The 26427-nt window shown below is 49.2% G+C and overlaps 2 protein-coding genes across 2 annotated transcripts in view; one reads left to right on the forward strand and one right to left on the reverse strand.

Annotated features, from left to right (window-relative positions):
- LOC128725693 (WD repeat-containing protein 47) overlaps positions 1-9638 on the reverse strand; it is a 41602-nt gene extending 31964 nt beyond the window's left edge. The window contains exons 1-5 of the mRNA XM_053819458.1: positions 8915-9638; positions 8335-8610; positions 8078-8250; positions 6002-6384; positions 5633-5927 (exon numbers count right to left, since the gene is read on the reverse strand). Coding sequence (XP_053675433.1) covers positions 5633-5927; positions 6002-6384; positions 8078-8250; positions 8335-8610; positions 8915-9638 — 1851 coding nt within the window. The remainder of the gene's footprint in view (positions 1-5632; positions 5928-6001; positions 6385-8077; positions 8251-8334; positions 8611-8914) is intronic.
- Positions 9639-24447: 14809 nt separating this feature from the next.
- LOC128726988 (TM2 domain-containing protein almondex) lies at positions 24448-25494 on the forward strand. Its single transcript, XM_053820844.1, has 4 exons — positions 24448-24553; positions 24627-24655; positions 24718-24780; positions 24860-25494. Exons 1-4 carry the CDS (start codon positions 24448-24450, stop codon positions 25424-25426), a joined length of 765 nt encoding a protein of 254 aa, XP_053676819.1. The 3' UTR covers positions 25427-25494.
- The last annotated feature ends 933 nt before the right edge of the window (positions 25495-26427 follow it).

Raw genomic sequence — 26427 nt, forward strand, 5'->3', positions numbered from 1 at the left:
CGTCGATCGATTGCGGATTACGATCTCTCGGTTCCTGCGTGATTTCGCAAACTCCGTGGGTTTACGGAGATGAATTGTTTTCATAGTAATTGCGCGATCGGGTGTGCACGCGCCCGCGGCCATACCGCTGTCCGAGTATGGCCATTATTCTAATGAATTACCTCATGCTGACCGGGTCCGGGCTCGTCGAAGCTGCTCGAGAAGCTGCTGTTCAGCACCTTGATGCGATCGAGATCGCTGGTACCGCCGCTGCCACTGCTGGCGTCCTCTTCACCGAACAGAGACGACGCGTCCGAAAGTCGCCTCGAATACCGGCGACTGGCGTCCAGCGAATCGATCGAGATGCGTCGCGAAAACGAGCTGTAGCTGGAGTCGTTCGAGTTGCGCCGGTTGTTGGCACCGGGATGCTGTCCTGGCAGTCCCAGTCCGAGCGGTTTTGCGATGCCCGAATCAAACGATAAACGTTTTGTCATATCACACAACTCGTGCTCACCGCTGTCCTCGCTGTCCTTCGAGGGTGAGGCAGCCTTTTTCAGGATCGAATGCAACTTCATCGAAGAGATACTGTCGTCCAGATGCAGACTGCTGCGTTTGGTGTTCATACTAGCACGACGTGTCACCGCATTGCCACTGCCGTATCCTGGTGCTCCAATTCCACCACCCATCGATGGTTTCCGGCGAAGATCGACCGTCGAAACGGAAGTGGCTCTCAGCATAGAGGGAAAATCGGCCGGATGCTCAAGTGGCCTGTTCGCCAACGGCTTCGCGATCATGTTCAACACCGGCATACTATCCCTACGCCGAGGATCTGCAAAACCAGACAGACTCTTCCGACCCGGGGTCGTGGTCACGTTGATCGCGTACTGCTGCTGCAAATCACCAAAGTTCGCGATCGAGTTCCGATTACCGAGTTTGCTACGCCGTCGAGCGGCCATTTCCGCCTCCCGACCAACATTGTAGATCGATCCGTACGACGGTCGCTGCTGTTTGCCCACTCCGGTCGTCGATAGATCACCTATCGAGCTGGCGATCGAATCACGCCGCTTGACGGAACAAACTGACCCACGCCGGTGGCTACCGTGGACGGTGCACGTTCGGCTGGGCCGCGACTCGATAATTTTCACCTCATTTTCCTTTTGATTTTGGTTGAAAATTTCCTCGATTTTCTTTAGCTGCCGATCCACTCCACAGAACGGCCGGTGACGATGATTCGCATGATGATGATGGTGATGATGATGCATGTTCGACATGCCGGTTATTTTTTTTCCGTTCCTGGCACACACTCAGTTCGGAAGCAATACGAACGTACTCGTTGGACAAATGCGATTCAAGCGGATCGTTGGCGGATCGTCAACACTCCCCGCTAAACGATTAATCGTGACTCACTCACTCGTTAGATCGCGGGAACACGTTCGCCAAATAAAACGCACCCCGTGTGCTGCTGATCATCGACTGAAGAGGCAGCATCGGTGTGGTCCTGTCGTACGTTCACAACCGTTCCGGTAACCGTGCACAGTTCGTTTGTTTAACGGGCTCACGTTTCGCATGGGGTTTTTATTTGACAAAAGTGCCACTTTCACGGCATATCCTGCGGCACTCTGTGCGATGGGTCGAATTCTTCCGGTACGCAGGAACAACACTCCACCGTAAACACTCGAGATATCCGAAGACGGCAGTACACACAGGGCACGAAATCACAGGAAGCTTTCCGTATTAATTAAATGATATGTCTATCACGCAGCTCGCAACGATACGCAACCGACCGACTCCGCACGTTCACGGCGCTTGGGTACGATCAAACGTCTCGAGTAGAACTGATCCGTTCGACGTTCTGTGTCGCAACCGTCGCGACCGCCAACCGACCAAGCAGTCGCGTGAGTCTCGTTATTATGATTGCCTCTCAGCCAGCTCGCGCGACTCGCGGGTTCGCCTTCAATCGGTGACTCCTCCGTCACCAGCAACGCACACACGCGTTCGACCGGCCATGCGACAACGCGAGCTCTCGTAGTACGATGGCGCTGTCCACCTTGCAAAAACTGGAGAGAGCACCAGAGAGCTGTCGTCCCAAAGCACCAGGTTTTAATCCAGCCGTTTGGATGAACCTCTTGAAGGAGGATTCTCACCACAGTGGGGATAACTCTCGCAGGAAGATGCGCCACGCAAGGATATAAGCATGGCGGGAAAATGCAATTTAACGAATCACCCTTTGCACGTGATTGCGAATTTTTCATGTCGCTTCGTGTGGCATTAAAATTAATCAAAACTTGCATCCTGTGGTGCATGACGGCCCAAAATTGATAACCGATCGCTGTACGAAGTCCTTTTTCGGACAGCTTTTCCAGGCAAGCCATCTCAACGCCGTGCATGACCTACTCGTGTACTGGCCGTGTTCTCAAGGCAGAACCGCATGAGGCGAACGGCATTGAATCACCCACGGAATCGCCTCCCTTTTTGCGATTCGCTTAGTATTCAATAGTTCACGCTGTACGTACATATAGCGAGGGCCCCACGCGATGGCGATTCGAGCACAGCTGATCTGATATCGAACGCCCTTAGCAGCAGTTACCCCCGCTAGCCCACATAAGGCAAGGTAAATTGCTATCTTCCAGCGGAGCAGGGTGAGCAGCAGTAGCGCCAGAAGAGCCAACAGTGAAGGCTGGTGGGCGACATTCAAGGTTCGTAACGATTCGCATGCAATTTGCTGCTAACCACTCGACCAGATCTCGCTGGTAGCTTTAAATCCCCTGAGCCGCGTATTTATTGCAGCTGTTTATCTCACTTTTTTCACTGCGCAAACAGCATGCAACGGAAGACGAAGACCAAAAGAGAAATTTCAACCAAACATCTCACTTCCCTGTGCGATCAACCCCCCTGTTCACTTTAGCTGTTCGAGCATTCTTTCCACGCGATTGAGACTTCTGCCCGGCCAAACATTAATCATGATCAGCGCAACGAGGCCGAATCGGTCAGCTGAGATGAATGCACGAGAGCGCACCCGAGTGCTTTAATTGGTCTCTGGAATGTAGCATCATCTTCAATTGATCAAGGATTTTGAGCAAAACACGAACGGTACGAAGCGGTCGGGCCGAGATATGGCAATTAAATGGCACGTTCGCTTTCGAAGCCCGGCGTGGATTTCTTCCGCCATGAAGTGGTCCTTCGATGGAAATGAAAGGAAATAAAAACAGTGCCATCCAGTAGCATTCGCCCCAGTGCCTTACTCGGGTGGAAATTGCTATGTCGTAACCATCAGACACCTCCAGCGTCGAGCGAAAGTTAGCATCATCGCAAACGATAGCTTGCTCGGTTGATTCGCCAAATGAACGCATCGATTGCGCACTAACGCCACCACCGTTGTCATTCTGTCACTTGCGTCACACGACCCGGTAAAGTCGGTCGCTAGATAAAAAGATGACGACTGACTAATTCCTTGCCGCTGGCATGACGAACTGTGGCACGGAATCTCTCAGGCGCAAAACCAATCGCCGCTGGCTCTGGCACCCCCTGGTTTCGTGCCGCTGAGGAGCGAACACTTCGTAAAGAGTTAAGCAAATATTGGCTCATTCTTTAAACTCCAATTGACGGCGACGATGACACGACAACGACAGCTAGCAATACTCTCGGTGGGAGGTGAATGCGCCAAACAACCTCACGACATTGTAGGTGTGCTACAAATGACAGAAAACTATCTCATGCACCTCATGCTGTCTGTGTTACAAATCCTGGGGTTTGGTCCTCGAAGCGCCAACGATACGTCAACCTAGCGAATCGATTCCAAGGGTTGGTACCATCGAGGAGTGTGCCAGCTAATAGGTATGTTAATTTTGGTTTCATATCTTAACGCCATCGCCCAATTAATGTGAAGACAGTCTATCCCCACATCGACTGGTGGCGGCTTGTGGTTTTACTACTCGCAGCAAGTGGAAGCAGTGATCAATCTGAAGCCCCCATACGCGATGTGACGGCTCGGATGCTAAGCATCAAATCATTTCGGCCCCCTCAGTCATTAAGCGGAACCCTTGATTTGAAATTAAAATACACCCTCTGCAAAGGCGCCAGGGCCCTTTCCTCCCAAAGACGGCCTGTCGCCAGTTCATAAAACGGCCGAAAAACGACGGCTCGTAAAAATGAGACAATAAGCGATCGCATCAATCTCGCACCCAAACGACCAGCGGGAGACCAAACCGGAAGCATGTTACCGTCGCGTGTTGCGATATCGAATCGGTTGACACGCTGGGCGAGTGTGGCCCTCGTGCCGGAGGGCTTCGTAGTGGATCGACGACAACAGCCAACAGTTGATCATGAACTTGCCGTAAAAGGGATGCATCGGCATACTTCTACCTCCGCCGGATGATGTACAGCAGTTCCCTTCGAAGGCGCCGTAAAGCCGTATCGGCTTTGTGAAGACCTTCGGCTGCCATAGCACCACGGTGTGATGTCCCTGCCCTTAGCCCGTGCGAAGGTACAACGGGCAGGGGATTGCCGTTTTGTTTAAGCATCGAGTGTGGGCCGTCGAGAATGGGCTGCATAAGCACTGCGCACATAAACTTAACGTCAAGCATGCGGACGACCTACAAACGGCATGGAAAGGCAATTCACCCCACTCGCTTGCATACAAGTCGCGACACAAGCGTGCGATCTTGCACGCAACGTTGTGAAGATCACGCAGGATCACACCTCCGAGAGCCTGGTAAGCGGGATGGAATAGGCGATTTTTTGCCATCCAGTCAGCAGTCCCAGTGCCATTTTTTGCTCTGGTAAGATGCCGTTGTGACAAACGTGCCATTGAATTAACACAGCTTCACCCTGCTAATCCGGCTCCACCTCCGATAGTGAGGTCTGGCCCAGCGATAGTGGAAAATGGTAAAAACGGGTAGTCGACCGACCCACGCCACGCGTTCTTGGGGGACTCGATCGACACCAATCAACGAGACACGCTGCTTCCAAGGCGGCAGAGTAGCAGCGAGCGCTCCAAAGTGGCACACAATTAGAGCCTGATCACAATATATCGAACCCGTGAACCAGTTTGTCGCTGTCTCGACCTGTCGAAGGTGGGATTTATTTTGTTGCTCCAGTTTATCGGTCCGCCAACGATCGACGGCAAGATTCTGCCGTACAGTTATTACTTCCGCGCTCGAAGTCTGCGTCGCGTGCCAATCAGATGCAAACGAAGCGCTCTTTAGACGGTATTCTAATTCAATTCAACGAATATGCAAAGTTTAATGGTTTAATGTTTATAAGAACAGCTTTTTTGGAACGAGAGCACCAGGAAGTCTCAAGCGTGTCCACCGTAAAATGTTTTAAAACGCAATTTCTGGTCGCAGCACGTCGTTTTGGCTGAACCCTAGATTCGCCAATCTTAATTGCACGAATGCAAATGATCCACCCACAACTTTTTTCAACAATCGTAAAGCAAGAATCGTTTCAATTTAATGCTTTAAGCATCTCAGACTGCATCAAGGTAGCTGAGCCATGAGCATCTCCTACACCATCGACAGCCTACACATTGAGGAAGTCGACGAATTCTCAACAAAGTTCATCACTGACCAAACAATAACCACTGAGTGCGCTTGTCGTTACAGTAAAACGGCGCTGCTCTCCAAAAAAACAATAAACTCTGTACACAACTCACCTCATAATCCTTGTTCCCGATCATGTCTTCCGATGGATACACTCCCATAACCGGTGGTGCCCCATTGCCGTTGGTTTGGCCGGTCAATGCTGGCGACGTAGGTCCTGCGTTGTTCATATGTGCCGGCGGAACAATTGTGGGGTTTCCGTTCATAATATAGTCACTCTCCTTGTTCTGCTTCTGTTGCTTGAACTTTTCGTACAACTCGCCACCTCCTCCAGCACCGTCGGTGGTTGTGTTAACGTTGATCGTTCCGTAATTATTGGCTGCTGGAGGATTGTTTGCGGGGTTCACTCTACAATGAAATATTCAATTTTTCTTCAGTTCAGTTTTTTCAAATAGGACGACGAGCCTGCGCCAAATACTTACGTTGGTTTGGGCTGATCGTAGATGACCCCAGCAACGTTAGGCGGTGGTAGAGAAGCCCCTGCCGGTATGAGTGGCACCGGACTGTTGGCACTGTTTGGACCGGCGGTACTGCCTGGCGTTGAGATCGCTGACGGAGGCACCGACGCATGCGGTTGACTGTGGTGCGGGAGTCCCGTTGGCACCGGTTGTTGCGCCGTCGTTACCTTCTCGGACAGCGAGTCCCGCCGGGAGCTCTTGGCGGTCGAGTTGGTCGTGTTGGGACTGTCCCGCTCGGCACTGTTCTGATGAATGTCGCACGCTTTGACCACGGCACCGGCCACCGCCTGCAGGTCGGGTGATTTCGACTGTACGGAAGCAATCTCGTCAATCGACGGGAGTCCCTGCTGGAGTTGTAGAGAAAGAATTAGTCAAACAAACTGCGAACAAAGAACTGGAGGAGTCAACATCGAACTCGTGAGGGTTGGAGCAAATGGGAATGCGGCTTGCAATTTGCATTTGCACCTTGGCGACCTTGAACATGCACCCGCAAATACAATGTGTTGCATTTCACGCCCCCTACGCCAATCGCGTGTGGATCTCCCACGTAAAATCTAGGTCTAATTGTAATATCGTTCAATAAGCGTTCTTACACAGATTCTTAATTAAAAGCTGAGGTATTTACGAGGGTGTATCGCTAGATACCTAACTACCCTAGTATGAAATCATTAGCTAAAGGCATGAGTGTGACGGCTTTTCTTATTCTACTATATTCCTTCTATTGCAGCACATCTCTCTTTCAAGTTTTAAACATCGTTAAACATTGATCGAAACTCCTTAGGAAATCCTGAAAGCTGAACTACACGCTTGTTCAACGATTAACCTAATGCCCTATATATAGAAAGCTCACCAGCACCGAGCTATAAACTTGCACGTTAATCCAAAAAATATAGCTAGAACGTGACTGCTGCTCAACTGTGCTGCTTCCGGATCGTGCAGTGCAATCGCGATAGCTCCTGGCCCATTTGACGTTCTACCGATTTTTCTCGTGCCGTTCGTTTTCCCGGAATATTCATTCGCTCGACGAAAGTCAATTCAGGAGAGTAAATATTGACACTATGATGCCCCATCATACATTTAGACGAAGACGAAAAAAAAACATTACCGACTTGGACCGCTCGGAAAACTCGGAGACACCGAGCCGTCGTGTGTTCTATGGCAATGTGTAAACATACTATTCACCGCTGCGCTTGGCATGCAGTGTTTTTATCGGTCTTTCATACGCTCGCTACATGGCGAGTTCGCTTAAAAGCGATGTCATTCATCATAGAAACGAAAGCGATAAATTATTTTTTTATGGGCATACTGTTTGCATACTTTTTAACAAACGATGGACCAGTTCACGGTTTTCTCATCTCTCAAGTATTACATTCCAGTATGACACACACGCACCAACACGGACATAGTGTCCCTAGGGTTGAACTAAGATAAGTGGTGTTTTCCTTCGGACCGCATTCCGCTAGCATCCACTGGCCATCGCTCCAACTATGCGCCCGAACGCATTCATCAAGTGCCATTGCCTAGGCCGCAGCCACGCAGTCAGTGACCGCGTGTTGGCTTATCGCATGTCGTACTCAGTTGCTCCTGATTTAACCACCAACCTCTTTGAGATGGTGGTTTACCTGCCTCCTATCGTGGTGCTAATATCGATTTTTTACACTACGCACCCCTATGGAAAGAACGAGAGACGGCCCTCGAGGCTGTCTCGTCGACACTTTCTTGCTACATGTGAATCATTCTGCTAGCCCTAGTTCCCCTAATGGAAATACCTTCCCTGCCGGTTATCATTCTTGAATCTATCACCTACTTTTTTCCCTTGCTGTAGAAAACGTGCTTAATAAACCGGTCCTTCCGGCTCGCTGTAGTTGACTGGGACCAGGTATGGGTTGCATAATTAGAACGTAAGAAACGCGAGGAACGAAAGGACGCTTGTTCGGCAGTGTGAGGAACCCTTCCTGCGAGCGCTATCAGGTCGTCTACCGCTAGCCTACTAGCAATCGCACCCCGTGGTGGGCCACATGTTTTAGGCCCCGAACGAACCTGGTACTCCGCAAAGTTACTGCTCCGGTACGTCTCGCCGCCGTCTCCGTTCTCAAATAACCGGTCCACGCTGGAGGTCATCAGCTTGCCGCTGCTCGGCTTGATGCCGGTCAGGTGGAAACTGGCGAAACTGGAACGGGACATCGGGAACGATTCGTTCGGTGCTTTCGGGTCTGAAACGGTGAATCGGGAAAGGATGATTGACGATAAGATCGGCATGACCGGATCCCAAAGGCCCTTTTCCCCGCAACACCTACTTAGACAACTCGAGACGGCATCCAGCGAAGGCAACAGCGAGCGGGTCATGATGTCGGCGGCACTTCGTGGCCGCGTGAATGGCATCACAGAGTGAGGGAACGTTTTCGGCTTGATTGGCGTGATGAGCATGTGCTCGGTCCAGGAGGTTTCGAGCGATGGTTTCTCGAGGCGCTCCACGTCCACGTTGAGTGTTTTCTGTTCGAACGGCACCGAAAACGTGTCCGCTGGTATGCTCTGGAGCCAGCTCAGTAGCGAGAGATCGGAGTCGGTAAATCCTGAAAAGGAGGACGCAACATTAGAACGGGATCACAGAAAACAAAACGTGGCATGGCATGGTTCATTTGAATTTAGAGGTCTAATCACTTCCTGCCGTTAGTCCACATCAGCGAAGCGGGAATGTAATAAGTTTCCCTTCGTGAAGGGAGTGGAAAATTTTGCTTCGATAAATATTCCAAATTGCCTCTAATCATTCCCTCTTCGCGCACCGAAATTTACATTTCGTGAATAAATTCCTATCTGTTTAGCATGCACCGAAATTGGGTCATCCATTGTGGATCGCTAATTGCACCGATAACCTACCTATCGAGCCATCCAGCACACGTGAGAAGTTGATTTTCTGACTCGCCGAGTCCGCCGTCCCGGTTGCCTTCACCTGGCAGTAGTTCACACACGACTCGTACAGCACACCCTTGATCAGCAGCTGCACCAGCCGGTCATTCTTCGCACTCAACAGCCCACCGGCTGAACCGAGTTTCTTGTCACCGGGCAGAAACTTCTCCACCAGCGGGAAGATCTCCCGGAAGCACTGCACACGGGCCTTGCTAGGATTCCAGTCTCGGTACTGCATGTGATCGCCGAGTTTGGGAAGCGTCAGCAGCAGGCACAAGCCCGAGTACTCCTCCTTCGAAGGACACAGCTTCTCGAGCTCACCCAGCACCTGGACTACCTCCTCAACGGCACCTTCGACGTTGTTGATGAGAGGCGGACCGGCCGCGAGCCCACCGGCCTCCGATTTAATGCACAGCAACTCAATGTACTTGTGGCGCAGGATGCTGTACTTGAACTGTTTCATGTCGAAGTTTTGCAGCGCCTCGAGCGGCTGGATGAACTCCACCACGTCATCCCACTGGCCGTCAAGGATGAGCTGCCGCAGGAACAGCACATCGTCCGAGTACTGTCCGTTGATGACGCCCGTTTCGCGTTCGAGCGACAGCTGCGAGATGTGTAGCTCGCGGTTGTTGAGAAACTCCAGCGCCAACCGCACGATGTCCTCCTCGCGGAGTGATAATCTCGCCGGCGACATGATGCTCACATTAATAACGGGTTTGGGGGTGTAATTGAGGGAACAGAACAACGGAGCTGGCGGTGGGGTGGGCAGAAAACACCAGACTGCTTCTTGGTCCTTCCCTTAACCGCGGGCGTCAGGAATCTGTGGAATGAAACAGAAAAGCACACGATGAAGAACGTATTAAAATTCAAAATTAATATCGAATTCCATTCCACTCAAATTAATCCATCCCCTCGAAGGGTGTCTGATTGTGGTAGAACCCTTGCAAACGCCCTTCAAAATCCAAATACCGCTAGCGCCTTCCACGAGTGACTAAGGAAGAGATAAACCGGTATTTACGACTGGTCACATTCCAGACAAACCGCATGTTCGCGACCAAGGGCCGAAGGGGAAAGAATTTTATTCGCACAAAAATCGAGGATTCGAGGATGATAAAGTTGAGGGATTCGGACTCGTTTATCTCTGTCGGGTTTCATTCGATTTCAACTGTCGCATCAGCAGCGCAAATTGACAATGACTTTGCCTTCTTTTATTGGGTTCGGTCGGCGGCAGATGTTGCTTTTAGATTTGGGAATTACTGGGAAATCTACCCCTGGGGGATGCATAAAACATTACCCCAAAGTGGTATTGGTTGCACGCTACTACCAAACACGATAGCAGTAATTCCCTTGCCGTGGCAACAGCTTCAAAGCTAGATTGCATCCTATTAAACCATAAAAGAAGAAATGGCACGGTCTATGCTGCTCTGCTGTTGACATTGATAGAATCTTCAGATTTCCATCAACTTAAGGTAGCGAACGCAACAATAGCAACCCCACCATAAACGACCATTTGCTGAAGCATTACGCGGTGATTTAGGCCACCGGGTCAGTCTACTTTAACCCACCCATTCGACACCTTGACACCGTCGGGGAAGACCATCGAGCGAAGAAAGTAAATGAGGGGTTGCACTGACTAGCGAAAACATACAAAAAAAAACAATAAATAAAGACAAGCCCCTTCGCAAGCCCACACGAAGGTGATCCCGGATAACTTTCGCCGGATGGCGTAGGAAATGCATCAACCTCCCCGCCTCATTTTTTTTTGCTTCTTCACCATCCCTCAAGTGCCCGCAAACATTAATGGCCCATCATTTACGACAAAGTGGAAAGCACCCGGACGCGCACCCGGTCTGGCCAATCAATCCCCCTTCCCCGAGCCACCGAGGACAGTGGGGAATCGCGTGGGCCATGATTTGATCGACTGATCTCGATCGACGAGCCTCCACCATTCGCTGATGGATACGCTTTACAACGGGCCATAAATCTGCGCAAGCCCTCCGGCATCAGCAGAGGGTGTTTATGAGCATCGGCTGGAGCCGGATCACGTGGGACTGGAATTCCCCGGTGTGCGCTTTCCATCGCACGTGGGGATCCTTTTTGCTACGTACGGGAATGCCACCGAAGCCAGTTAACCAGCAAAAGCAGAAGAAGCGAACTTCATTTCTAATGCATGAACCCACGAACTCGCCGCACCGTTTGAGGTGTGTCGATGCTCCTCACGTTCTTACGGAAATTGCCAAATTATTTTGCCACATCCATCGAGCGCACGCTCACGATTCGCTGCCGTAATGGGAAAGGTGAGCTCGTGAGCCGCGGGAAAACTTCGATTCATCCTCTTTTGGAACTGGCGAGGGAATCGAAACTTTCTTTCTTCCTGCTCCATTGGGCCATTAATTGATTAACTGTGCATTAATCGTGGCAATTACATTCAGGATGCTCGTTTGCAGCTGACTTGCCGCGGGAATTTGAAGAAAAAGTGAAATTTAACGGCATTTCCCTTCCGATTTCGTTAACCTTCGGGGTGTGTTACGATGGCGGGGAGAAAACCAAAAGCCCTTGGCTGGAAAAACACCCCTGGTCGCTCGGGTTTGAAGTGAAAACCATGCAAATGCAAAACGACCGAGCGCTTCGTGGGGTATTGGTACCGATTTACCAAAGCACACCGAGGCGAATGCTCATCCGGCGGCCTTGTACTGAGAGCATTGAAGAGGGCGTTAGGGCATGCCCAGATTTGGAAGCGAAACCTATCGCACAAAAACGATCCGCCCAGACGATCGGTTTGGATTCAATCGGTGGTGACGGCGGCTGTTCTAACGAACCGTGAAATTAAAGTCGATCGTCCTCCTCCACGGCGACCGGAGAGGTGCATAAATGGTGGGTTTATTGTGTCGTATCGGAAATCTCGTGCGGTCGCAAGCGCAGAACGAATTCACATCAACCGAGTAATTCGATTAGAATTAGGTTTAGTTGGCGGGACATGTGGCGTTGGTGAGCGCGGAATAAGACCTTCCAGCTTACGTGGTCTTCACGCAGGAGACTTCTTCAAGGGAGGTCTAAGCTGTAACTTATTTTCCCCGAAAGAAAAAAATTGCGATTTCTTCACTCACCTGGTGGTGATGATTGATTTATTGATCGATGATTGATCATCGATCAACGATAAGCGAAGTATGAAACGTTCTTTAATTACTTTTCATCGCACTCTTGGCAGACATCACTTATTTTCGCTGCCATTCGGCCAGCCCAGCGAAAGCAAGAACCCACTTTTGAGGGAAACGATTTCGCAATCAAGTTTAGATTAAGCGAAGATTATCGCACCATGGAGCAAATAGATTTTTTACCGTCTCCTTTTGCCCACGGCGGACAATGGAGCATAAAATAAAGATCAAGGCCCTCCGCCGTTAGGCACTTTAATCGTTCCGAAATGCTGCTACATACCTTTCCGGCTCTCTTGGCCCGGTGACTCCAAACAAGCGGGCTAATTTATCTGCGGCATTAAAATGTATGAGCCGAACGAAAAAAAAGAAAAGCACGATGATGAAATAGTGGAAAGGCAGGGCAATGGATAAATCGTGAAGGGTGTCGTCGTTAGATAATGCAAGATAACACCGGTAGCCGAAGGCAGCTGATGGGAGATAGAAAAACTAAATCAAAACCCGAACAGAGAACATCTAAAAGCGAGGACGATGCAGAAGTTCAAAAACCTTTTAAAAGGTGGTAAATGTGAACGAAAAATAAGCACATACGCCGACTATATTTGTTTTCGTCGTAAAGTCTGCGAGCTGGATTCTAAAATTATCGAACAACTTTTCCTCGTGCGACTATTTCCCGTTCCGTTATCAACGCGAGTTATTTTCAGAATTTTGCGCTTTTCCGGACAAAGCGTACTCTGGGTACTGATACTGTCATCACCACAGCAAGCAGCCCAAGGGAAAGGGCGCCTGTCTGTGCAAGTCCCGTGCACTCCCCAGACACGGTACCAGACGAAAATATCGATTCATGACGGCAGGGTGCTCTCATCGGGCGGAATACAAAGCACGAAAAAAGCACGTGCGATATGAAAGGAGTAGACCGCAGGCGTGAGGTGCGCAGTCAAAACTCCCCCGAGGATGGAGGAGAAATTAAAAAAAAAAAGCCCAACGAACCGGCTCTCCCCCAACGAGGGTTGTATGGGAAATGGCATCCAAAAATGGGCAAATCCGGACCACTTCTCACCTCTCACTTGCCACGAACGAACAAGGAAAAGCTAAGCTGTTAATTTCCATTTTCAGTCTTTTCGCCGCGGGTGCGTTGATTTTGTAGGCAACATTTATTTTTTTTCTCTTTTAATTCTCCCTCCGATACAACGTTTCCACGAGTCGAGTTTCCCAGGACCGCACTTCCGACATCCCCAAATGGTAGGCAAGCCACTAGCAACCCAGCCAACGTCATTCATTTATGCTCGAGCCCTCCACCAGGGGGTTCCGCAAGTTGTGCTGCTGTCAGCAAGCTTGTTTCCTATGTCAGCCGGCTACTTCAGGCACAACCCACACCCAATCGACGTCCAATCAACATTCCCCCATGCCGGTGGGGACGTAGGTTTGTTTACATTGCGAACTTTTTTCGCCCTTCATTTCGTGTCTCCATTTCCGCCGCCACGAGGAAAAGCGAGACAATCTCACGACGCAATTTTCCACGACACTCGACGCTCCTTTTTCGGGAGCACAACCCTCGCGACGGTTCGAGTCACGTTCCACTGACGATCCTCCGTGCGGCCGTCATTTAAACCGAACACCATCATCACATCACATCGATCACACGTTATTTGTGCGAGCGCTCTGGTTGATAGGAAAGCGTCATTTCGCGCACCACTCGACACGATAGGGACGGCAGCCCTTTGCCACCCCGAAACACGGTTGCAACTTCACCCTTGAACGATGGAACCCGCTGAGCTTCGTTTTATTGAACGTTTACGTGAATGGAGAAGACGACATGCGGCTCACCGGAGGAGTCAGTCCTTAGGAGGGCCTTCACGTTTTATTGTATCATGTTTCATTCGATTTTTGCCGCCGATGCCCTGCCCGCTGGCTTGTGTGTGTGAGTGTGTGTGTTTGTTCTCAGCCCGCGGAAACAACTAAAACCGAGTCGCCGGGATACACAATAAAACAACGCTGAACGGCGTCGTTCGTCCATTTCCAGGGCCGATGAGTGTTTTGCCGGCGATCGCTTCCTGGCGTGTGCATTCAAGGTGAAAAACTGCAGCCCTTCACGTTGGGGTCTTCACTCCCTGAGTAACACCGAGGTTTTTTTTTCAACACGTAAATTCTATCCCCCACCGGTAGGGAGTACAACATAAAAGTGATTGATGATGTGACGTGTTTAGGGTAATATTGAAGCAATCGAACGTGTGTTATACACACTATCGGCATGATCGTTTCTTTTACAGAAAAAAAACGTATAATGATCTGCGTAATAAAATAACATCATTATGCTGCAATGGGCTTGAAATCGGACAGATGTTTCAATTACGATAGCTGTACCTTCGGAAATGCACAACAATCGTCAAACAGCGCAATGAACAACGCCTGTGCTCATAAATTCGCTGTATCTGTAACGTAACTGAGTGGAATAAAATTTAATCTCCAGCGTGATTTCTTGACAAATAGACCTTCGCCCACCTTCTAACGTACCTCCCACTAATTCTCTCGCAAACATGCACGCGGTTTCAATTACTCGAGTCGGAGCTCGAGAGAAGTAAAAAACAACAACAGAGCACCAAACATTAAACTCAAGTTTCGCTTTGGTGGTTTGCATTACTCCTTCGCCTCGAATACCTTTTTTCCATAAAGCCGCCTTCGGTAGACACACCAGATATATATATCGGAAGGAAAACCCATTGAACTTGATGCCAAACAGTCCGGGAGGGAATGTTGCTTCACGTGTTCCTTTCGTTTCCCGTCTCCTGTCTCCGTGCCAACCCAGCCAATGGTTACGAACCGTTAGCGGCCCATGAAGCTGCTTGCTCTTCGCTAATGGGCACCTTCGTGGCCACGCGAAACACCCGAGCTTGGTGGGCGATCGATGGGTGAAGGCACAGACGGATGGACGGACGGGCAATTACACGCCAGCACCTTCGCTTTTCTCTCCATACAGGCGTTATTAATTATGCACCGGAAAACAGGGGGGTCTCCCTTAAAAGAGAGTGGCGGAAGGAAATCCCGAAAGGCACAAACCAAATTGAAAGACAAAAAAAAATGTATACAAAGCTAGCTGCGTGATTTGCCACCCTCGAGGTCCAACGGGAGGTGAGAGACCCTACTTTTTCACCCTCCGAGTTTACTTTTGCTCAACGACCGGTATTGGTTCGTGGGGCAAACTTTCATCGATTCGATTCCATACATTTTACACACCTGCTTGGGCGTTTGATCGCCAAAGCACCCCACAAAACTGAACCCTCTCTGTTAGCACCTCTAAAACCCCCGTCTAAAGGTTGCCAAAGAGAATCGAAACAATGGCTAATTTCCCAAGTAGAATGGCCAAAAAAAATCATCTCCGTTCGGATGCACAAAATCACGACCGCATTCCAGCGATTGTGCCCGGTGGTTTCCTAACAGCAACACCCAACACCGAGTCAAGCCTACGATCGATCAGCATAAGAACCGGGCGCAACCCACCCGCGATCCAATCAACCGGCACCATCTAAGGAGCGAGATCCTCGGTCCGGAATCCCACGCAACAACGCGGCCACAAATTCAGCCATGCGGCCATGTGGTACGGGGCGCGTTATTTTGGACCACTGACGCTGACGGTGTACGGTCAATCACGTCACACAGTTTTGCGTATTTCCCACCAAAATTGGCCCCCGTTTATGGTGCCAGTCCAGTCCCAGCAGCATGCTGACCAGAGGCAAAAAGAACAAGAAATAGCAATAAAAATGCTTGTTCGCAAGACAGAGCAGCATTATTCGCGCTCGTTCTCCGCGACGAGTCGCGCGCTCGCGGCATCTTCTACGGGGATAGCAGCAGCGGAGCCGTCGCGCTTTTCCGAGGGGTTTTCGCGAGGCTTACGCCTGATCGTTAATTTAACGTTTGCGAAACAAACCAACGAACCAAGGGGCTCATTTCACAACTTGCCCACCACATTTCGAATGGGCGTGCTGCTTCCGACTCCGTGCGATCGATCATTTTTCAGCTAGCTTATGATACCCCGCACAGCCAGCCGACAGGTCCGTCTTCACTTTAGCCAGAAAAGATCGTTCTGCTTGCCTCGTCTCACCGTGGATGGTAATTAAGCAGCACATAGACAAGCGCGCCAGTTGGGAGCTAGAATGAAATATGCGGCAGGGTAGGCGAAGAACACCATGTAAAATAATTAACTTAGAACACAAAACCGGCGCACGATTGGATGCGCCCCAACCGACATCGAGCGTGCAAATGTCCGTGTGCCATACTGGTGGCGGTAGGTTTTTGCTTCTCCCTTTCGGGCGAGTCGCTTAAAAATGCGCACAAACGAAGGCATCCGTGATCGCCCGGCGATGGTTGCATGTGGGAGATCACCTGCGTTTGCAGACGTTAATGAATGGATAGCTCCCAACCGTGAGCAGAAGCGTGAAGAGGTGCGCGCGAAAACACACAACAACAAAAAAGATGGGAAACCTAAGCAGCACTAAAACCCAGAACCATAAGGTCTTGAGGATTTTTTTTGTAGCGATCGAGGCGCGATCGTGAGTGATTTTCAGGCCCCCTCTTTTGAGAAATGCATAAAACAGGCAGCGGTGCAGGGCGGATGCATTCTGCTCATAATTTCAGCTCCATCGGCCACGACCGGAATCCGGGGGGGTACGGGCTATATTGTTGTTTTACTGCATGCAAGTAATCATCGAATGGTTGAGCCGCCGGTTCATGCAACCTAGTCTGTGGTCAACGGCCGGCACCATAGTTGCACGGTGCCAATTATCGGGCAGCGGTTTTGCCGGCTGAGCATGTTGCGGACAAGAAAGAAAAATGAACTTATCACGCAGCATACGCCGGGGAAGCTGAAATATGGTGCAGATAAAAGGGGATTACTTCTAGAGATTTATAGAGCAAAAAAAAACTCCTATATTGTCGTATTCTTGTATAATTTGATGAAAAAAATCACTGCCAGACAAGCCAATTTTTTCATGAAATTACAACCACCTACTTTTCATAATATCCCTTCCGAAGGAGCAATTTATGCCCGTTAAAATAGGATGCGCTTGCTACTGGCTCCAAAAAAAGCCTTCATCTTCAAGGCCCACAAGAAGAAAGCACGATCAATTTTGCACAGCCCTTGCAACCCCGATCGCAAATTGCATCCTATTTCACCGTCACTTAACCGTTTAGCGCATCCTGTGGAAAATCATAGCCCCTCGCTCTCTCGTTCACCTCCCCCCATCATTGGTACCGAGGATCAGTCAAACGGAACCCTCGTGTCTCCGTCCGTGTATGAGGCCACGACAAACGCCCAGAAACAGATGAAAAGGCGCCTCGAAAGAAATGGCGCTTCTTTCGCGCGTGACTCCGCTTTACCGGCTGGCCATTTCTTTTCCTTTTCTCGCCTGGCTCTTTTGCAATAAACAACGAGGAAATTTTTGGGACACCGCATTGACGACACCGATGTCTGCGGGACTGTAAAATAAGCGACTGGCCCCGTAGGTGTTACCCGCGCACCCCGCACCCCCGTCTCGGCACACAGAGTCACACCTAATGACGGTCTATTGAAGGCACTTTCAGCGTACTAAGCGGTATCTATGTTTCTGTAAAGTTTTTCCTCCCCGGGGCGCAAGGTGAAATTGCATCAATTTGCCAATTTCTTTATGGTGCGCAATCGCGCGGGTACCACACGCGGATTTTCTCTCATACTCCCGCGTGACCGGCGCGTGAAACGGCAATAATCAACACACCCCGGTGATTGGGGCTGTAAAAGAGGTTCCACCTCCCCGCGTAAGCCACCGCAATAATGAAATATCGTACGAATTGTGAGCGGTTTATTTTTGTGTGCCACACACGGCCAAATAAAAACTGACCCATAACTGTCCGGAATTAATCATGGTAATAAAACAATTTGGAGTAACGATTTGGCAGCCTGCAGGAAAGGAGGAAGAAAAACCGACAAAAGAATTTTCTCAATTATCTTCGCCACATGACGCGAAGAAATTATGTTCTGCGTCGATGAAGGTGTTTCAACAAAAAACCCACAAAAAATACCCATCTTCTGCGATTTGTGTATCGGTTCAACATTTTGTTTTTGTCCAGTAAATGAAACCTCTTCAAAGCGCTCGATCTTCATCCACCTGTCCCAGCGGGAATCGACCGGCAAATGATAAAGCATTTTCCCGCGAGCTTCGTACGTGGAAAACCACCACTAGCAGCCCGTTCGGTAAATACCACCACGATCGCCGCTAATTTCCGCGATCACCTCACGTTGATAAGCGTACTACTGCTGCTGCTTCTCTTGACCGCGCTCATCAACCCCTAATGAGCAGGTGGTGGCGGTTGGAGGGGGCGTTTCTTAATCATTTCCATACAGCGATGGCGGCATCCATCGGTCTCGGGTCGAGGCAAATTTTACCCGCTGATGGTGCATGAAATAGACAGCTGATGGACACGTGTATACCCCGAGGGCATGGAGGAACACGTTCAAGGACTCCTGGACCGTTAAAACGTAGATTTATGAAGACACTCTCATCACACCGAGAGTTCAAAGAAGTGCGGGGAAAGAAAAACGTTCAATGAAAACGGACCAGGGTTATTATCGAGAGGAAAATGAGCATTACGTCCAATAAAACGGACCGCGATGTTTCGATCGAGAATGCGACCGCCGGTCGCGTATTCGAGTCGATCGTCAGGAACAGTTAATAGCTACTCCCTAAAATGGAAGGCGTTATTAGGCACCCTTCGGCTTAGAACTGTAACGGAACGGTGAGGTGTTATTACACCCGTACGAGCGAACAATTTGCTTCACGGCGGGGCGCGAATCGATCCACAATGGATGTGGCGCTTTTTTTCTCAAGTGGTTATCACGCCCCGGTTGCGATACGAAGCGGAAAACCCACCAAGAAAACCTTCCCCATTTAAGCGTTTGAAAAAAGGCTCCACCCGATAACACCGTACAAAAGCCGCACTCCAAAAAGAGCCGCATGATGATGAATATCTCGGCGTGTGGTTATGGATATGATAGTTTAATTTAAATAATTATACCGATACAGTATCAGATCAGCTTCACGAGGCTCTCACTCTCTCTCTCTTTCTCCATCGCCGGTGCTATCTTTATACCTTAAACGACGCCTTTTGAAATGGATTGTTGTAGCAGGGCGCTGGTTTTGCCTTCGCTTCTCGGGTTGCTTATCAACCCAGTGCGATCTCGCGATGAAGCAGGGAGTAGAAATATTGCTACAAAACAATCCCGGCCCCCCGAGAGCGTGCCGTATTTATTTCCCTCCCAAACAGGCGCACTTTAAGCCACGCTAGTTACAGTAGAGTACGGCGCAGAATAGGCGCATGAAGAAATTCATTCGTTCTTCCAGCCTTTGCTGCATAAACAATATCGTTTCCGTCCCATTCACCGTTCGCCAGCAGGTCTGACACAATGGCGGTAAATGCATAATTTGTCCATCATTTATGAATTCATCTCGCACGGGCTCACTCCGCTGCAGCTTCCCCAGGTTTGCGGGTTGCTAATGAAAAATGAACCACAGCATCGTTCCCTTCCAAGCTGCTACGATATAAAGTGGGATTTCATGAAGCCGTTCCCGGGTATGTCAGCATGTTACGGTCTCTTCGCGAGACAGCACACCTTTCGGGACGTACTGAAGCCCAAGCTAGTGGCCCAGCCTCCGTTTTTCCGCCTTCTCATTGGCCTTGGAAAGCTCACGAAGGGGAGAGGTTTGTGTCGCGTGCCGCCGACACACCGAAATCTGAGCCCGCAAAACCGAGAACTGGGACACGGTCGGTGGGAGGACTCGTTTCGAACGAAGAATCAAAGGTGGTATACATACAAAAAATCGGAGCTGCTCCAAACGTGTCCGTCAACAGTTCCAACCTAGCGGCTTCCCTCCAAGCGATGCAGTGGAAATCTCAAACGAATGCACGAAATGCACCACCGCGAGAAGCCGCAGACTTAGATTTGAGACTCCATCAACTGGTTTTTCCAACCGGCTTCGTCTGTTGCCACAATTCGAGTGCACCAGAAAGCCACGAACCACGGATCCGTTAGGGTGGCTCATCTCCTCGCCATGCACGCCGTCGTAAATGACACCCTCCTTTTTTCACGGTGCATTCGGCCGTTACGGATTATTGCTAGTGTGGATCGTTACGACGCTCAGTGGCAATTATAGCAGCGAAGCCGGCATTAGCGATCGCCCAAAATATCTATATTTGAATCAACCATATCGGGGGGCGTCTATCGTAATGGGCGACTGTAACGATGGTCACGTTTTTAGCCTCAAACGGTCTCATTTGGGATGTAAATTTGACTTCCATTCGCGCTTATGTGTCGTCCTGACCCTATCGATTGCTTTTGAACCGTTGGATAACACATTTAACGAAATTAATGCAGATAATGTGAAGTCCGCTTTTTGGGTACGTTCCGAGCAACGTTGGAAGAGGATGTTTTAATAATTAGGCATTTTAAAAACGCAGCACTGCAGCACGCACGCAGGATTACGGCGGATTACTGCATCGTAATCAGGCTAATTGTTCTCGGTTCTGTCCCCAAAATGGGCTTCACAACCAAATGCGACACTGATGAAGCAATTCTCGTTCCGTCTGGCTTTCTATAATGTAATTCCTCCCAGCACCCATTGCTGTTGCCTCCGACAGGCAGCATTTCTTTATTTTCGGCTTCAAATGCACCATATTTAGGGAAACAAGAATGCTGAAATAAAAAACCTCGCTTCTGGCACGGGTTCTGGGACGGGTGGACCTAAACCTTCACACCCCTCCACGGAACCACGAAAGCTCACTGGCCAATCGTTTCTTCCAGGGCATTTCTTCCCAACGCCAAAGGGGTGGTTATGCTGTCAACGCTTCCCGGGCGTTCAGATATTACGGTATTACGGTGCAACGCGGACACATACCAAACAACCGAACCGGCACGAAGGTCAAGGCGATGCGCAAGCCACAAACGCAACCAACCAAGGGGTCGTGTGTATGCGCTATAAGAAACGAGAGGAAAAAAAGTAGCCATGTTGCCATGAGCAACCAAACAAAAAACAAGAAAAGCTCACTCTTGGCGCACGGTTTTGGTGCACGAAGCGGTCGCAAATCATGCCCCGTAACTCTTGTTCCGGCTTTTCTCCCAGGAAAGAACTGCGGACGCGAAAAACTGGTTCCGTCTTAACGTCCGGGGACCGGTTTTTTAGATGGCCCCGGTGGTTGCCGTAGCGTACTGGGACGGTTCGTTCGATGGAAAAACGGTTAAATAATCGAAGCCGTACCGGCTAAAGGGCCTACTTCGACCCAAAAAAAAATAACGAGCGTTTGTTGCTCTCCCGGCACCTGTCAGGGTCGTGACAGCCGGTCAGAAGGTTTTCTAACGCGTGTTTGTTTAATCGTAATTCCTCCCGAAGGGGCCGAAGAAGATTCAGTCGTTTAATTTTAGTTACGTCTCCGGAAAAATGAAGCCCAGCGAGTAACATCTGCGTTTAAATAATGACCAGCGAGAGTGTGGGAGCAAATAGCTTCCTCCTTTCGCTACGGAAAGGGAAAATCGATCGTTTCGTACCTACCTCGCTGGGAGGAAAAAGCGGAAAAACGCTTTTCGTACTCCGTTCACGTCGCGGCTATTGTTTCCGCGGATCGATCAGCGATCGATTTGGGCCTTCCAATGAACCTCTCTCGCTGTTGAACGATCGGTTGTTGATGGGTTGGGAGTTGATTAAAACTTTTCACTAAACACCGTCTCACGTAAACACAGCCACACACATTGGCACACACACACAAAATTTACACACACACGAAAAACACCGCACACTACCACACAGCACGCACGCACAGGATTAAAATCTGCAACACACGCATTCGCGGATCGTAAGCGCACGGGTGTTGCTCTTCAGTATTGCATTTCAATTAATTTTTTTCTGTTTGCCTGCCGTTTTATCACAATTCACTTTCCGCCACAGGGCCTAGGGTTTGAACGGAAGACGGTTGGAGGATTGCAAGGGAATGAAAGATAATGAAATTCATCGACATCCAGAGCAGGGAAACTTCGATCACCACGCGGCCACAGGCCAACAGGGGCGTTCGTATGCGGATCGATTATTTTCGCACCGGTGGAAAGTAGTGGCTGAGGTTTTTTTTGTGTTTTCGGGAGAAATTTCACCGATTTGCAGTCTTCGCTTTAGTGAAGGTGCAAGCCGGAAGAAAACCGGCCCCAAACGTACGAGCACGATACCACTAGCGAGCAACAACAAAAACAGCACCCATTCACTCACTCGAATGCACCCCCAATTTGCATACGATTTATGAAATTGCCCGATTGCCTCGGACTTGCGTTGCGAGAGACTTTTCCTTTTTCTTTACTGCCGTTTTTTTTGTTTTGCCCCGTTGTTTTCCGTTTTTCCTTCGAGACACCCTCACAGAAGCGCATGCAGATTAATGGCCTTTCGTTTGCACTCAAGAGCAGTGGAATGGGCCAGGGGTTACGGGTTACGCATTTTCGCGGCCGCTCCTGCAACGTGCCACCGATGGCGTGCGGTTCTTGCGTAAGGAAGAGTCCGATATTGCTTGCACCGACACACCATGACCCTGAACGCAACGCACACAAGGTGGGCATGAATTTTCCGAGCCGAGAAAAATGACATCACCCATCTGTCCCGGTGGGTGGGGAAAGAAATACTCGAGTTTATATCGGGGCCGGAGGTGCAATCTCGAACCCCGTTTGCAACAGCTGCAAGCTTGGGAAAAGAGTGATATTATAGGGTAGCTTATCGTAGAGAGCTGTCGATGATTCATCGCAACAGTGCCACCGGAACTGTCGCTCAGGATGCATCAAGGGAGGAAAAGGGACGGACACTGTTTCTCCTTGAGCTACTTTTCGTCCTCCCGCAGGACTAGCCGGTTCGGAACCGTAGCAATCACAACACAACAAAGGAACCCGCACTAGATGGGCGCACACAACGCAATACACTCGTCCTGGCTTACACCGCCAACTGAGACCACCGCCACGAAACCTTTCTTTCTGGCGTATCGATAAAGTGGTGCCTTTCTCCCTACATATCTCACTTTTCCGGCGGTGGAAAACTACGGGCGCGCCCACACACCCACGCACAACCCACCAAGCAAGGGAGTCTCCCACGGAGACTGTCCAAAATGCCGGTTTTCCGGAAAACGTAGCACCACCGCACAAGGGTTCGTGGTTCTGGGACTCGCTTGAAAACCACTCGATACCCGCACCGATGACATCGACGCAAAAGAGAGACATTTGCTTCACCTTGCTAGAGGTTTATTAGTTCGCCCTCCACGCCGATGCGATTCTGGTGCGGGTGTGTGGGATTCCTTTCGCACAAACGGGGAGAAAATGTAATATAAATCTGTACTATAGTCACTGCCAGCGCGAAAAAGGAGTTCGTCCACAAGCGGATAGCACATGTACGGACGCGAGTTATGTTTGCTGTTGACGACCAATCGTTGCGTTGGTCCTGGCACTGGCACACTTTATGTTATCTTTTTTTCTTAACTCTTGTTTTTTGCAGAACACAACGCCAATCTGTCAACAACCTCACTGCAAAACGGACCTAACGGTACGATAAACAACGAAACGCGTGCACGGGAATCATCGCACTTGCATGGTGACGGTCTTGGACGTGGAAAATTCGTATATTTCCTCGACGATTTGCTTTTCTCGGTTCCCACTCACCTCGGTCGGGCTTTTTCGATCAGAATGCAACAACAACACCATCGAACTAAACAACATAACCCGCACGCAGCAGCAACTGGGGAGCAACTGAAGGTGCCGTCAAACGACAACAAGCACCAATGATGTAGTGTTGAAATGGGACCATATTTTCACTTTTAACTTATAAAATTCTATGTACGAGCACGAATCAAAATGCGTAATAAATGTATCATAAACAACAAAAAAGTTTCCTTTTGCGCTAAATTGCCAAAATATCTAACCTATGGCGTATATTTTTGAGAAATAATGATTTCTCGAATGGGCCGATTTAGCACGAATCAATGTACTGTCAAGTTGAACCTATGTTTGACGTTTCTGTGCAAAGTGCTTTTTGTAATATACGAATAATTTGAACAACTTATTTAAGCTTTTAATTAAAGGTGTTTCTTTTAAAAATTAATGGGAAAATCACATATTGTGTACTACTCACGTAACTTCATCAAAAACCCGAAGCTTTCAGTGGCATGCGATACCAATGCACTTTCTTTTAAAGCGCACACTGTAGATCAGTAGGTATGCATGGTGTCAACAAACCGCTGTCAGACGTTTTTCGTGCTCTATTCGAGTTTTAGCGAAAATATAAACATAACTCAGCATAGAAAGCATACAAAATGTTGAGCAGTCTGCTACAAGGGCGATGTATACGGTTAAACTGGAAATCGGTGGTGTTTTTAATGATGTCCCTCATCCTGTCACATGTGAGAATCATTCAATCATGTAAGTATAACAAAACTATCGTTATAAAGAAATGCTGTTCTATACCTATTGTACCTTGTTTTTCTCTTCCCAGCCGTCAATTCCAACAATCCTGAGGTTACGGTGAGTAAAGTACTCCTTCCTAAAATGCCTTTTATACTATAACGTTTTCGTGTTCCTTTTAGCCTACTAAACTTGAGAAAGTCAGCTCCGACACGGATCGCTCAGTTGTAACCATCAACTCCGGCGTAAGGATCTCCCTCGATCACGCAACTCGCCTCGCATAAACCACTACTAACCGGGATTACCCTGTTCGTTCAATTCTAGTCCAAATCATCCTCCGATTCTAGTCACTGCCCTAACGACACCTTATGTACAGATCTTCCTAACTCCTGCCTACAGTGCACGTACGTTCCGCAATGCACGTATGGCGCAGAAATCAACGTAACCTGCGTACCAAAAACGAACGTAAACTGTCACGTGGACAAGCTGAAAACCACTAGCCAGAACGAGATCAAGCGGTCCATGGTCTGTCGGTACTGCTACCAAACGGAACGCTGGGAGCACACCTGCGAACAGAAGGGCGGTTGCAACTCGATCGATTCGCAGTACAAAACCAACTGCACCGTGCATCCGGAGATGCTGTGCATGGGGCACCGGACATTCATGATGAAGATCCCATGCAACTGGACTCAGGGCTACCGGTGGGCAACGACGCTAATCGTGAGCATTACGCTGGGAGGCTTCGGTGCGGATCGGTTCTTCCTCGGCCACTGGCAGGAGGGCATCGGCAAGTTGTTCAGCTTCGGTGGGTTGGGCGTTTGGACGTTGATCGATGTGCTGCTCATCTCGTTGCACTATCTTGGTCCCGCCGACGGGTCACTCTACATATAATCTTGATCCACCGCGTGAGTGCGTAGACGCTAACTACTAAGGCCAAATTGTGATACGACGTGTTACTGAACCTGTAATGCATTATAAGTATAGTTCTGGATTACAATTGAAGGTGCCATTTCCTACCCGCTGTGAATCATAGATCCGAAGGTGTGGGTTAAAATTTTTCGATTTTTTTTATTATTTTTTCGTTTTAACAAGTTACGACACTGTTTCCATTTAACACTCTTCAGTTTCACGCGTTTGGATAACTAAGAAGATACACACAAACCCACTCCCCTGGGATGTTAATTGGGAAACACGTGGTCGTGTGCATATCCTTCGTCATCATGATGTTGGGTGCGCGTGTTAATGTTTCACAATCGCCTACTTTTCGCTGCTTCCTCTGCTGTTGATGTTACTACTGTTCCGCTCTCGAATCGTCCGACCCCGATGGCCCGCTGTTGTTGGCCTGTTTACCGAGTACGATCGACCCTTTGCTCCACTGCCATGTTTAGCTCGCTAATGTTCCAATCAACGTTACAATGCTTAAACATTAATAATGGTTCTTAGTATTTTCTGCATGCTCCTCTTCTATATATATGTGTGTGTGTTCTTCTTCATTATAAGATGTTTCTTCATACTTGGTATTACCTTTTCCTCACGTTATGTTGCATGTTAGGACCACCGTGGTTCTAAGTGTGGTTTTGTTTCTGTTGTTTCTCTAAGTGGCGTTCACACTACATTGCATATTGTGTTATAGGTATTTTTTTGCATATTATTTGTTTCAATCTCGAATCGTTTCCTCTTCATGCTAAAGTCCTTCGCACAGGCAAACTCTGGCCCCCCATTTTCAAATGATCCACATTTTGCTTGGCTTACTTGCTCTCCTCATTCATCTTATCTTCGTTTCGTCTCTCATGCATATTATTCCTAGTACATAGTGTGTTTGCTTGGTTTCCTTATTTACGTGTTTTCTTCTTCATTTACTTCATTCATCGTCGTCCTCTCTATGATAGTAT

The sequence above is a fragment of the Anopheles nili genome, chromosome 3 (genome assembly GCF_943737925.1).
Source record: "Anopheles nili chromosome 3, idAnoNiliSN_F5_01, whole genome shotgun sequence".
NCBI classification, from domain to species: Eukaryota; Metazoa; Arthropoda; class Insecta; order Diptera; family Culicidae; genus Anopheles; species Anopheles nili.

Coding starts and splice junctions, on each gene's coding strand:
- LOC128726988 (XM_053820844.1), top strand. CDS start 24,448: ATGTTGAGCAGTCTGCTACAAGGGCGATGTATACGGTTAAACTGGAAA. Junction 24,656..24,717: donor CCAACAATCCTGAGGTTACG/GTGAGTAAAGTA, acceptor TGTTCCTTTTAG/CCTACTAAACTTGAGAAAGT. Junction 24,781..24,859: donor TTGTAACCATCAACTCCGGC/GTAAGGATCTCC, acceptor GTTCAATTCTAG/TCCAAATCATCCTCCGATTC.